At 47.5% G+C, this 14320-nt stretch overlaps 1 protein-coding gene across 6 annotated transcripts in view; it reads right to left on the reverse strand.

Annotated features, from left to right (window-relative positions):
* Positions 1 to 1330: 1330 nt before the first annotated feature.
* Positions 1331 to 14320, reverse strand: part of RAP1GAP2 (RAP1 GTPase activating protein 2) — a 166706-nt gene continuing 153716 nt past the window's right edge. For all 6 annotated transcript variants that reach the window (XM_035138755.3, XM_035138760.3, XM_035138757.3 and 3 more), the window contains 7 exons: positions 13188 to 13306; positions 11971 to 12084; positions 11340 to 11457; positions 10433 to 10559; positions 7148 to 7224; positions 5215 to 5255; positions 1331 to 2924 (listed from right to left, as the gene is read on the reverse strand). In XM_035138755.3, the coding sequence (XP_034994646.2) occupies positions 5247 to 5255; positions 7148 to 7224; positions 10433 to 10559; positions 11340 to 11457; positions 11971 to 12084; positions 13188 to 13306 (564 nt within the window). In that variant the 3' untranslated portion in view covers positions 1331 to 2924; positions 5215 to 5246. The remainder of the gene's footprint in view (positions 2925 to 5214; positions 5256 to 7147; positions 7225 to 10432; positions 10560 to 11339; positions 11458 to 11970; positions 12085 to 13187; positions 13307 to 14320) is intronic.

The following is a 14320-nucleotide window of genomic DNA, read 5'->3' on the forward strand; positions in this document are numbered from 1 at the left end:
TGGTCTTTTTTCCCCTCTTCATTAGGAGCCTAATGAAGAGGAAAAATTTCCTGCTCTGTTGAAATTATTGAGACCTTTTAGATACCCACAAAATCCAGCATTTTCCTTTGAGGGAGATCATTTTAAATACTGCACCATACAACAACCATGAAGAAGAAAAGGAAGAAAAGTGAAATGCATGCTTTGTATGTTTTGTTTAACAAAAACAAAATTATTTTAGAATTCAAGGAGAAATGGAATTGCGGAGTTTCAAGGAAGGAAAATGTGCATTTTTCTTCCTTCTTCAAAACTCTAGAATGCAGAATTGGCAAATGATATTTACCAGCAGCAGGTTCTGAGCAGACAAAAAGGAATTCTTTGCTGCCAAGAAGACATGAGGACAGCCACCAGCTCAGTCGACTTTAGGGAATCGGGATAAATTCATAGAAGGTGGAGATATCAGACACAGTAGGTCATTGGAACTGGGGGGGGCAGCACTGGTGTGGAGGGGGGTAGGGGTGCAGAAAGGAGCAACCAAAATGAGCAATGAGCTGGAGCAATGCCTTTTCGAGGAAATTTAAACACCTACAGTTTCCTCATCGCTGCCCTACAGAATTCTGGAAGCATTTCAAGGTGATTTGTGAACCTTTTTGGCCCAGAGTACCAGATGGGATGAAGGTGGCACTGTGGGTTAAACCACAGAGCCTACGGCTTGCCGATCAGAAGGTCGGTGGTTCGAATCTCCGTGACGGGGTGAGCTTCCGGTGCTCGCAGTTCGAAAGCATGTCAAAGTGCAACTAGATAAATAGGTACCGCTCCGGTGGGAAGCTAAACGGCATTTCTGTGTGCTGCTCTGGTTCGCCGGAAGTAGCTTTGTCATGCTGACCACATGACCTGGAAGCTGTATGCCGGCTGCCTCAGCCAATAATGCGAGATGAGCGCCGCAACCCCAGAGTTGGTCACAACTGGACCTAATGGTCAGGGGTTCCTTTACCTTTACCATTTACCAGATGTTTATTTCCTCATCCCCCAACTCCGCAGGCCAACTCTGACAAGTGGGCAAGACCACCCAGCTGCCAATCACCTGATGTCATAAGTTCAAGCTTGCTTTCTGCCTGCCCCACCCTCGATGCCACATATGACTAGGGTTGCCAGACTCAATAGTGGACAGGACTTCTGTGCCTTTAATTGCCCTGCTCTCTTTTGAGTCTGGAAACCTTAAAGAGAAACCAGCAGACCCTTTGCTTGGAAATTAAACAAAGGCTCTGCTGGTTTCTCTTTAAGGTTTCCAGACTCGAAAGAGAGCAGGGCAATTAAAGGCACAGGAGTCCTGTCCACTATTGAGTCTGGCAACCCTACATATGACTGTGGTTTGGGGGAAACCACCTCACAGGCCAAATGGGGAGACCTGGCGGGCCAAATCTGGCCAGTGGGCCAGTGAAAGTTCCCTACACCTGCTTTAAGGCAGTCTTCCCCAAACAGTAGTCCTCTGGCTCTTTTGGACTACAACTCCCATTGGGCCCAGCTGGCATGGCCGCCATCTTGTTATGCTAATATGGTCCACAGGAGAAGGCAGCCTTGATGCTACACACACTCAAATATTCACTAGCATCCTAGTCTCATCAGTGCCAAATTTGTAGACAGTGATGACCATGGCTTGACCACATGGGGGGTGGTCTGAGCCTCTTTTAAGTCAGTCCAGAAAAAAAATAGGCTCATTCATGAGCTCATTTGCCCTTTATAGGCATATTAGTACAGCTGAAAGGTCAAGGGAAAGAAGCAAGACAAAGAATGCTCCAAAAGTCCTCAACAGCGGAACAGGTGGAAGATAACAAGCAGTAAGTTACGACGACTGTGAAGGCAGATGAAGGCTGCAGCAGATAAGAAACTACCAGTTGTTGCGTTACTCATGCCATCGGAATAGCGCTTTACTGCGAAGACTGTGCACTGATCTCCACACATAAAACAAGGCGTCTTCCAAAAACCCACTCTACGGAACTCCTAGCCACGAGATGCTCTGATGGCCATTCGCTACAATACCTTTAGGGGGCGATTAGACAATTTCATGGGGGAGGGGAAATTTGCTGTTGGCTTTCAGCTCTGGTAGCTGAATTAGGTTCCCAGGCAGGGTGCTGCTGGGGGGGGGTGAAGGCTGCCGTTCGCTCTGGCTGTGGGCTTCCTAGGGATATCTGCATGGTCACTGTGGTGAACAGCAGACTGGGCCAGACACACCTTTGGTCCAGCAGATCTCTTCTTATATTCTAGAACTGGGCTTGGGAAGGAAAGAGAGATAAGGAATAGAGCAGGACTTAAGTAAGGAAAAACGATGCCACTTTCTGAATTGGCTGAGGTTGTCTTCAAGGGGAAGAAGTCCCACTTGCAGAGCAAGTCCATTTGCATTAGAAAAAGGACACTTGACTTTAGGCCCTGGGAAGGGAAGAAATTAGCCTATAATATCACTATGAGTGATTTTTATATATATATTTATAAAAACCCAAAGTAACTTTCTCAAATCTTCAGGAGAGCAGCGCTCATGGCCTTCAGTCAAACAGCTACAATTAAGGACAAGGAGCACACTGGTTTTTGCAGATTTCAGAATACCAAATGGAAACAGAGTAAGAAGCGGGTTCAAGTATAATGTCAGCAGCAAACCCATCTCCTCTCCCCAGATGTCCTTTGGATCACGAGGGACGGAGCAGAGACAGGGGTCGGCGAGGGAAGAGAGTCCCACAACCTGTCAGATTCATCTCCCGGGGCATCTATCCCGGCCGAGACGTGGCAAAGTAGCAGCTCCTTCAGGGTTGGACGGGAACATCTGCCTGGGTGAAGCACATTTCATATGTGGTGGTGGCGCATAGTGTGGCGGGCGGACGTTGTCAGTCGAAAAGAGCGTTCTCACGTAAGAAAAACAGGAAGGAAGGAAGAAAAACCCAAACAGAAATGCCCTGGAAAAGAGGAGGGAAGAAATTAGACAGGGGACCTGACCCTTCGCTAGGCAGGGCTACACGTTAATATTCACACTGAAGGTGTGTTTGTTTTGCAGCAGAAGGCATCGTTCAGCATAGCAATGGGGCTTACTCCCAATCAGATGTCCACAGGGTTGGAAGCCTTACCCCAGAGATCATCAAGCTTTAGTGGGGCAGTGGGTGCATTTGAAATGTGAAGAAAGTCAGGTGTGCGCATGGCATTAAATGGCTGCCACAGGGTGCGTGGTACAATGGCTTCCTTGTAGGAGAGGCCCAGCCACTGCACACAGGAATTGAGTCCAACATATGACTGCATGGTGGGGGGGGGGCTGCTTGTAAAAAGGTTGTTGTGCACCCGCCCCTTGAAACACCCACCCATGGACTTAATGCTGTTCAGTAACTACCGTGTTTCTCATATTATAAGACATGTCTTATATTTATTTTTTCCTCAAAAAAACACACTATGGCTTATTTTCAAGGGATGTCTTATTTTTTTCTTCCTTCTACTGCTGTGGCCGGCATTGCTGCTGCACCTATCACTATGTCTTATTTTCGGGGTATGTCTTATATTCCTTGAATGCTTAAAAATCCTGCTATGGCTTATTTTATGCGTATGTCTTAAAATATGAGAAACAGGGTACCTGCCAGTTACCAATACCACTTTTTTGGGGGGGGGAAAGGTGGTGGAGACTTATTATTATTATTATTATTATTATTATTATTATTATTATTATTATTATAATATTTGGACCCTGCCCATCTAAATGGGTTGCCCCGGTCACTCTGGGCTGCTTCCAACACACATAAAAACATAATAAAACATTAACCATTTAAAAAAATCCCTATACAGAGCTGCCTTTAGGTTGTGTAGTTCTTTATCTCCTTTACATCAGGGCTGCCTTCAGATGTCTTATAAAAGTCAGATACCAGTAGTTGTTTATTTCCTTGACATCTGACGGGAGGGTGCTCCACAGGGTGGGCACCACCACCGAGGAGACCCTCTGCCTGGTTGCCTGTAACTTCACTTCTTGCAGCGAGGGAACTGCCAGAAGTCCCTTGGAGGTCGACCTCAGTGTCTGGGCTAAACGATGGGGGTGCAGATACTGGGTATACTGGGCCGAGTCCATTTAGGGCTTTAAAGGTCAGCAGCAACACTTTGAATTCTAAACAAAAAATAAAAATAAAAATTGCTTCCAGTAGCACCTTAGAGACCAACTAAGTTCATCATAGGTATGAGCTTTCGTGTGCATGCACACTTCTTCAGATATCTTAGTTGGTCTCTAAGGTCAGACCAACACAGCTACCTACCTGTCATGGGCGTACCCAGGATCAAAACTAGGGGGGGGGGCAAGGGGAGGGGCCAAGGCACGGAAGGGGAGGGGCCACAAAGTGGGCGGGAACGGCGAACTCGCGCTCCGCCGGACTGTGCCCCTCCCTAGAAGCAGGGCTGGTGGGCGGAGGCGGAGCCCAGCCCAGCGGAGCGCGAGTTCAGCGTTTCCGCCCACCGCGCCGCGCTCCCTGGTTCCCCGCCGCGCTTGGCCTTGCCTGAGGGCACGACGGGGAGCTGGAGGGAGGGTGCGGCGCGGCGCGGCAGGAATGGCAAACTCGCGCTCCGCCGGGCTGTGCTCCGCCTCTGCCCACCAGCCCTGCTTCTAGAGTAGGGCAGCTGCCCTAACTTGCCCCGTGGTGGGTACGCCCTTGCTACCTGTAACTCGTATTTTGAATTCTGCTCGGAAACGTACTGGGAGCCAATGTAGATCCTTTAGGACAGTCACCAGCCTAGCTACTACATTCTGGATTAGCTGTAGTTTCCGAGTCCCCTTCAAAGATAGCCCCACGTAGAGCGTGTTGCAGTAGTTTGTGGTGGAACAACTGCAAGTGTTCCTGGGTGGCAACTGGTTATCTGGAACAACTTCACTCTGGGTTCAGGTCTGGGTTCTGGACTGAATCAGCCTTCCCTCACACCACATGCACTGCCTTGACCCTGCGATTGGGGGGCCCTGGGCCACGTGATGTTAGCATGCCAGGCACACATGCCCTGAGATGTGTGCGCATGACATCAGCACCCCCCACGGCACGCCTGCATGGCTGCCACAGAACTTTGAGGGGACCTGGTCCCTTCATTTAAATTTGGGGTGGGCGGCCCCTGCCACCCCCACCCCCCCCACTCAGCACCCCTGCCTCTTACCTCCTGCTGGATAAAAAAACAGAAAATAGAAAAAAGGTACAGGAGGACCATCTTGGTGAGACCGTGGCCCAACCGACTCACCTTTTTGGGAGGTCTGTAGTCTTATCCGTCAGCTAATGTGTCTGCAAGGAAAGGAAAAGGATCGGCTGACTCATTTGCTCTATTGCAGCGATGTCTTGCCCTCCAGGTGTGTGGACTCCACCTCCCATTGGCACCCACCCACCCCATGCATGGGCAGAAGTATGGTGTCATGGAACTTGTATTCCACTGTCTGGTTTCCCACAGCCATCTGGTTGGCCACTGTGATAGCAGGCCTGATCCTGGAGGGCTATTCTCACTACATTCTTAGAAGCATAGCCATCTTGGTTAGTAGTCACTGATAGCCTTCGCCTCCAGGAATTTTAAAGCTGTCCAAATTAGTGGCCATCATTGCCTCATGTGGAAGTGAGTTCCACAGTTTAACTTTGCGTGGAACTTTCCTGTTTCTGTCCTGAATCTTCCACAATCTTCTTTGGATGCCTTCTGGCGTTATGAAAGATTGGGGGGGGGGGCTTTTCTCTATTCAGTTTCTCCAGCCCATGCATAATTTCCTAAACTTCAGTCGTGTTGCCTCTTAACCACCTATTCTCTAAACAAAACAAAAAAGTCCCAAATGTTCCTTCCTTGGGGAGTTGTTCCATTCCCTTTTATCGGTTTGGTGGCCCTTTTCTGAACCTTTCCCAACTTTTCTGTATCCCAGTTACCGGGAACTGCAGGTGGGGAGATTGCTGTTTCACTCATGTCGTGCTTGCGAGCCTCCCCTTGGGACACACACATATGATTGGCCACTGTGAGAACAGGGCCTGGATAGCTCAGTTGGTTAGAGCGTGGTGCTGGTAACGCCAAGGTTGCAGGCAGGGCCGGTGCTAGGGCTTTTTGCGCCCTAAGCAAAAACAGCTTCTGGCGCCCCCCAGACGCATGCGTCATGACACACGCACAACACCGCCCCTGCGTCCCCTCCAGTGGCGGGAGGAGCGCGGGCCAAGGAGGGAGCTCGGCACCCTCCCGCCTGTGGAGGGGACGCTTTGAGCTCCTCAGCGGCGGCGGCTGCAGCAAGTGAGCGGCAGCGGCGGCAGCAGCGCCCATAGCTGAAGGCTTCAGCTGCGGGCGCTGCTGCCGCTTGCTCGCTGCAGCCGCTGGGGAGCTCACAGTGTCCCCTCCACAGGCGGGAGGGCGCTGAGCTCTCCTTTTGGCTCGCGCTCCTCCCGCCTATGGGGGGGGATGCTGTGAGCTCCTCAACGAGCGAGCGAGTGGGCGGCGGCGGCAGCGCCCATAGCTGAAGGCTTCGGCTGCGGGCACTTGCCGCCACTACCGCCGCCACTCGCTCGCTGCACTGCGGTTTAGCCGGGGCTGCTGCAGAGGCTCCTCGCTCGCACCGAGGAGTTTTTCTCCCGGCCTCGGGAGTCGCACCACCCTCTGCCTGATTCCCCGCTGCCATGGAGCCTGGAACAGCTGCTGCTGCTGGGCCGGAAGCCTCTGCAGGAGCCGCAGCGCTCTTCCTGGTTGCGAGCAAGCAGCAGGGCTACTCCGAGCTGCTCTCACTTTGCAGCGGCGGCGGCCAAGCTGCGCCTGAGGTGGGGAGACCAGCGGCGGCAGAGAGCGTTTGTGAGCGGGGAGACACAACAGCGCCCCCTCCATTCTGGCGCTCTAGGCCGTCGCCTAGTTTGCCTTTATGGACGTGCCGGGCCTGGTTGCAGGTTCGATCCCTGTATAGAACAGCTGCATATTCCTGCATTGCAAGGCTTTGGACTAGATGATCCTCAGGGTCCTTTCCAATTCTATGACTAGACAGGCCAATGTACAGGCTCTTCTTGTATGTTGCTGAACTACAACTCCCATCAGCCCAAGCAGGCATGGCTAAGGGCAGGGGATGATGGGAGTTGTAGTTCCTGTAACATCTGGAGGGCCAAAGGTTCCCCAGCTGTAGACTGACCAACGTCTTAAGTCTACGGTAGGTTGATACTTTCAAACTTACCGGGCCAGGACTTGAATGGCTAAGTTTATCAAAACGAAATTTAAGATTTGACCTCGGAGAATTCCTGCTCTTCATATCTGTTTGAAATAATAATAATAACCCAGTGAAAAAAAAGTGTTTGCTTCAAATGATTGAACTCAAGAGTCGCCATTGAGGTGCTCTCTAAATGTCGCTGGATCACAACCCCTGTCGTTCCTGATCATTCCTTTCTGGGAATGATAGGAGTTGGGGTCATCTAGAGGACACCATTTTGGCTACCCCCGAATTTAATGGAATGAATCTAAACCAGACTGGAACCAGTTTAGTTTAACAGAAGCCCACTGTTAAAATGGAAACAACAATGTATTAATTTTGTGCTGGCCTGCTCACATGACTTTCCCCAAGCCATCCCAGGTACTGTAGTTTACCCCTTACAGAACTACTAATCCTAGCACCTTTAACAAACTACAGTTTCCAGGATTTGGGGGAGGGGGAGCCATGTGATTTAACTTTATTGTGATGTATGCAGGGTTAGAGTCTTTCATTATTTCAGAGTAGTAAAGAATTGCCCGGGAAAAGTCCCAGCAAAGGAAGGACGGATACCAAAACTTATGGGATATGCAGAAATGGCGAAACTTACCAGAAGAAGAAGAAATAAAGATTTAATTTTTTTAAAAAATAAAAGAATGGAAATGGTTTATTGAATCTTTACAGATAAATTATAAACAGATAAAAAACATTGGCAGGGTTACGGTAATAACCTGCAGTTTTATAAGAGTATATATTTAAAGAAGACGAATAAATGAGCAAATTAAGTTAATTTGGATATGCAGAAGAGATTAAAAACAAATTTAAGGAACTGCAGAAAGAGGGGGATGGAAGTCAAGTTTTGAAATGTCAAAATGGTTGTAAAATTAGTGAAATGTATAAACTTGAAAAGTATGTATGTATGTATGTATAAATAAATAAATAAATAAATAAATGCCCAGGAAAAGAGGCAATATGGCTGCAGTCTCAACCCACTTCCTTGAAAGCAAGTTCCGCTCAACCTCACTGGGGCTTACTTCTAAGTAGGACTCTCCAGTGATCATCTTTTGCATGTGAGCATCTTATTGCCAGGAGGAGAGCAACCGGAAATGAAATGCTTAAACAATTATTGAAGTTTTTGTTGGAAGAAGTGGGAGGGGGGGTGCAAAGAAAATGAGGATGGGAGAGAAGGAATTAATGTGAAAGGAGACCTGAAGATCTTCCTCTTTTTCCTAGGCTGATCTATGTGACAAAACAGACCCCCCCTTTTTTAATATGCTGATTTCTTCACAGTGCCCCAGCCATGCAGGTGTGCTTACTAATCACCAAGAGCAATCCAAGTTGGTTAATCAAGTGAAGCAAATTTCCATTTTTGTCACTGTAATAGCCTCACAGGGAGCTTGGGGAAACTTGTCACAGATAAGTAGGGTGGTTTCAAGGCAGCCCAGTACATTCTGAGCTTACATATGCACTGATTCTGCTTGGTTTTTTAAAAATTATTATTGCTTATTATTATGTACATTTCATATCAGTTTGCATAGCTCATTTGGTTAGAGCGTAGTGCTGAGAACGCCAAGGTTGCAGGTTCGATCCCCATATGGAACAGCTGCATATTCCTGCGCTGCAGGGGTTAGACTAGATGATCCTCAGTGTGCCTTCGAACTCTACAATTCTACTATTTACAGCCAGTGCCGGATTTACGTATAAGCTAAACAAGCTATAGCTTAGGGCCTCCACTGTCTTCGCGCCCCCCAAAAAATTATGAGCCTTTGTAAATTGTGTTTCTAAAGGAACTTTTGTTATTGCCAAATGCCAATGTGTTTGCATTATTAAGTTTATTATGAATAAGAAATGGTTTTAAGTTAGAGCTTAAGAATTATTTCACTATTAATATACTTCCTCTTAATTGTATTTCACTATTAATATACTTCTTCCTTAATTGTATTTCAGTTCAACAATTACTTTGATAAAAATACATATTTTGTTATGTGCAAATGGCTTTAGATACCTTTTAGGTCCATAAAGAACCATATAGCATATATTCAACACAAAAAACAACGACAATTTGTTGTTGACAAAGGACAGCTGGACATATAAAGGGCCCCATTACCTTCAGTAGCTTAGCAGGCATGTCAAACCTGCGGCCCTCCAGACGTTTTGGACTACAATTCCCATCTTCCCCAACCACTGGTCTTGCTAGCTAGGGATCATGGGAGTTGTAGGCCAAAACATCTGGAGGGCCGCAGGTTTGACATGCCTGGCTTAGGGCCTCATCAAACCTAAATCTGGCCCTGTTAACAGCCTACCTTTTTTTCTTAATAGCGTAAGGTGGCAAAGACCTTACTCCTTTTGGTGCACTAATGCAGGCATCCCCAAACTGCGGCCCTCCAGATGTTTTGGCCTACAACTCCCTCGATCCCTAGCTAACAGGACCAGTGGTCAGGGATGATGGGAATTGTAGTTCAAAACATCTGGAGGGCCAAAGTTTGGGGGTGCCTGCACTAATGTATCATTATCCCCAGACCATCACAACCTTGAAAGAAATTAGCCAGAGTTAATTAACTTTTACACTTTTCTTACACTTGTTGATTCCATTGCATTCACGATGGTTAGAATCCTGCTCAGCATACAGGGTCTCACTTAATTAGTCACATGTTACCTTCAGGGGCTTCGAACTGGGTCTACACAACCTATCACACACACACACACACTGGCATTCCCTTTCCATACTCAAGCGCTAATTAAATTCGAACATCTATTGAACCTAGCCATTTAGGACCCACAAACCAATAACTATATTAAAAAGTACAAGTTCGAAGGTGGAGGACAGAAAGAAAAAATTGCCACCCGACGTGTCAACTTTTGTATTTATACTCTGACTGATGGTGGATCTACACATGGGGGTGGGATGCTATAAATAAGTCAGAAACGAAATCGGTTTAACAAAAAAAAACTCTATGGAAAACTTGCAAAAAAAAAATTTGTGCTCCCCAGCCCCATCTGGTGTTGCATGTTTATAACACATTCAAAACTCTGGGTTGTTGGGTTTGTTTTTTTTACTAATGTAGCTGAGTCATGAGACATCCATTGCCATAATCAGAGGCGGACTTTGGTAATCTTTGGTAACGTGAACCCTGAGTGAGCCCGAAACTTGGCACCCCCAAATGGATCTTCTCAATTATGGATCATCTCAATTTTTGCACCCCTTCAGCTCAGCGCCCACACTGCCCAAAATCCAGCGCAGGCCATAACCACCACCTTAACTTTTGCCCAACTCACCTGTCGGGCTCCTGCTCATTATCACCGGTGTTGCGGCAGATGCTAGAGCCGGATTCTCATTGCTTTGGGAAGAGTTGTAGACAAAGACGTCTTGCTTGAATGGTGACGCTGTGGAAGGCTGGCTGCCCTGAGTGAGAACGAGGGAAAGGGGGAGAGAGTTGGGGGCTTGAAGTGCAACACACAGTTTGTTCCTGGAGTATATTTGAGGAGGGGGATCTATGTGATTGGGGCAACTATCTCCTCAAAAACCACAACACGCAAGGCATAGCTGCCAAGTCTCCCATTTCCCCCGGGAAATCCCCGTTTTTCCCCGTTTTTCCAGCTGTTCCTAGCTGAAAAAACGGATTTTTTTTGTTTTCCCCCGGTTTATTCTGGCGTGGCGGCCATTTTGGAACTGGGCAAAGCAGCATCAAAAGTCACTTCTGAGCATGCTCCGCCCAGTTCCAAAATGGTGGCAGCGCTACTTCCGGCCTGCTATTTCCAGCCCGGTCCCTTATTTCTCTGACAGCAACTTGGCAGGTATGACGCAAGGGAGTGCTTGTTTCTCTGATTCAGTGCCTGGCTGGTCCTCTCCTATGCAAAACTCATTACGCCAAACAAACCACGGCAGCCATTTTGGAATGTTCCACACTGGCCATTTTGTAATTTGCCCCGTGGCAGCCATTTTGTGACACGCGGCACAATTTCAAAAGCGCCCCCTGGCCAAGGAAGGCTGGCGACCCCTGACTTATTGGCGTGTCGGAGAGATGTATGTGGCTGCGAGACTGAAAGGCTGAAATGATATTGTGCCAGAGGAGAAGATGAGGGCAGCTGTGTGCCTCTTGGTTTATGCAAATGTCAACCGTCTCAGGAACACTGCCCCCCTGAGAAACCAGTCAATATCGGGAAGCGAAAACTGCATTATTACCAGGCTTTCGTATTCTTCCATATTTTCACTCTCCCCGGCCGTGCTGCTGAAGCTGCTGGTACTTGAGGATGAACGGGAGATGTTTGACCTTCCGTTTTCTTTGAGTTTAATAAATGGCCTGGAAGACAAAGGAGAAGAAGGCAGAAAATTAAAACTCAATGGTGGTGATGGAGCTTAGAAAAATCTCCCTCTCTGAATTCCCCCCCCCCCCGGATTTGGGGTTCTGTAATACTCCATCTTGTTTCCAGAGCTCATCTGCCATCCTTTTTTGTTCTCCCCCTCCCCCCTGTTGTTCAGACTTTGGGTTCACACAATACAATTAAAGCACAATGATACCACAATGATCTGGGATCTTCTCAATAATCCTAGAAACTGCAGTTTACTATTCACAGAGCTACAGTTCCCAGCACCCTTTGCAAACTAGCATCCTCGGGATTCTTTGGGGGACGCCATGTAGTTTCAACGCATGGTATGGAATCATAGAATCATAGAGTTGGAAGAGACCACAAGGGCCATCCAGTCCGCTTCTCTGGAGCAGCAGATAACAATCTTTCTCCCTCCTCCATATGACATCCTTTCATATATTTGAACATGGCTATCACGTGACTTGTGTTTACTTAGCTCTATTTACCTCTCTTTGTTGGGACAGATCTCTGGAGAGCTTGGGTTCGAAGAGGCCTCAGACCTGATTTCTTGAGAGGTGTGTCCTCCTTCAGGGGTCTTCGGTGTTCCTGAGCCACTGTCACTATGAAGAGAGAAAAACACTAGAGTAACATAACTTTCAAACAAATCTATTTTGCCTTCTCATACCGTTAACGTTCTGTTCCAGCAGGTCTCAGGTGTGGATGTAAGGCTGGGTAGGAACAGCATAAATAAGTGTGTGTGTACAGAGCTGTCAGCACAGGGACTGCTCCATCACTCTTTGAACCCAGAGGTCTGTCCCTGAAGTGAAGAAGAGCAGAAGTGATGAGGTAGGAAACTCTGCCTTCCCCAGAGGAATAAATTTGCGGCTGGCAAGAAGGTGAGGAATACAGTGGTACCTCGCAAGACGAATGCCTCACGCAACGAAAAACTCACAAGACGAAAGCGTTTTGCGATCTTTTTGTTGACTCGCAAGATGAATTTTTCTATGGCCGTGCTTCGCAAGACAAATTTTATTGCATTTTTTTTGCTTTGCTTTGTTTAAATTGGAAAACCGCAAGACAAAATTTTCGCAATACAAAACTACTCGCGGAACGAATTAATTCCGTCTTGCGAGGCATCACTGTATATCTCTACTAATAATATTTTTCTAATGGTGTTGCCATGCCGCAGTTCACATGGCTGCCAACAGGTGTCACTGCAAACTACAGCATGGCAACAAAGTGATCCCTCAGAGCTGCAGGGCCATAGCAGCAGTATAGGAGGGTGAGGAGAAGGGAACCAGAGGTGGAGGCGGTCCAGCAAGTGAGTCATGCGAATAAGCAGCCTGGTGCCCCAGGCTAGTGAGTGGAGATATTGCAAAACCTAAGGGAAGGGGGTTGTTTAGGTGAGGTGTCAAGAGAGGGGTGGCTTTGGCGAAGAGTATGGGGTGAGATGAAGAGAGGCTGTCATGAGGTGAGGGGTGGCAGTTAGGTGTATCTGGGTGCAGCTCCTGTAAACACATATATAAATGTAGACACTCTAGCATCCAGCACAACTAATTCCAAACTGCTAAACAAATGGAAAAATCGTTCAGAGGTTTGCCTCAACCTGCAACAATTTTCAAGTTATCCCAAAGTTTGGGAGCCATTGCTACAAACAAAATATATTGCAGTGGCTCCAGAAACACACTGCACCAGAACCATCCATCTGTTCTGAGCAAGTTACCATCGAGTCCGAGGCTCTGCCTGGCTCTCTGATCCAGTGTGCAGACGAGGGAACAATCCTGACCGCCTCTTTATGGGACTTCTGGATTGGTTCTTGGCTGTAGCTGCTGATACCGGAGGCTGAGGAGGCAGGCAAACAAAATTATAACCCTTTTCCCAGGCTCACAGTTGCCTGTGAACTGCATAGCAATCTTTAGTTTTTTATTTTACATACTGGCAATGCATAGAATACTATAAAACAATCCCAAACATACCCCAAATCTTCCATAACAGTATAAGATACCGTACTATTTTTCCCCTTCTTCTTCCAGTAGCACCTTAGACACCAACTAAGTTTGTCATTGGTATGAGCTTTCGTGTGCATGCACACTTCTTCAGATACACTAAAGCAGAAGTCACCAGATTCCCACATACAGTGAGAGGGTGGGGAGGGGCACCACTCAAAAGGGTGGTGGGACATTTGGTCTTGCAGGAAGAATTTACGACTTTACGACTGCAAATTGGTCCCACAGGGAAAAGCAATGGGTGAGATGGCTAAAGATAGCTTTATCATGTATAATGAGATAGGAATCCAATGTCTTTATTCAGACCAGGTTTCTCTGTGGTTTTAAGTTTGGTGATAAGTTGCAGTTCAGCAACTTCTCTTTCCAGTCTATTTCTGAAATTCATTTGTATTAAGACAGCTACTTTGAGATCTTGTATAGAATGTCCTGGGAGACTGAAGTGTTCTCCTACTGGTTTCTCTGTCTTGTGATTCCTGATGTCACATTTTTGTCCATTTATCCTTTGGCGTAGGGTTTGGCCTGTTTGTCCGATATAGAGAGCTGAAGGGCACTGTTGGCATTTGTATCTGAAGAAGTGTGCATGCTCACAAAAGCTCATACCAATGACAAATTTAGTTGGTCTCTAAGGTGCTACTGGAAGAAAAATGTTTTGTTTCCCCCACCCCTGACTACACCAGACCAACACTGCTACCTACCCTACGGTACCGCCCCTCCCGGTATGCCCCGCAGAGGACATTAAGGTCCACAAATAATAACATACTGGAGATCCCGAGTCACAAGGTGGTTAGACTGGCCTCGACCAGGACCAGGGCCTTCTCAGTACTAGCCCCGACCTGGTGGAACGCTCTCT

The sequence above is a fragment of the Zootoca vivipara genome, chromosome 14 (assembly GCF_965207765.1).
Source record: "Zootoca vivipara chromosome 14, rZooViv2.hap1.1, whole genome shotgun sequence".
Classification (NCBI taxonomy): domain Eukaryota; kingdom Metazoa; phylum Chordata; class Lepidosauria; order Squamata; family Lacertidae; genus Zootoca; species Zootoca vivipara.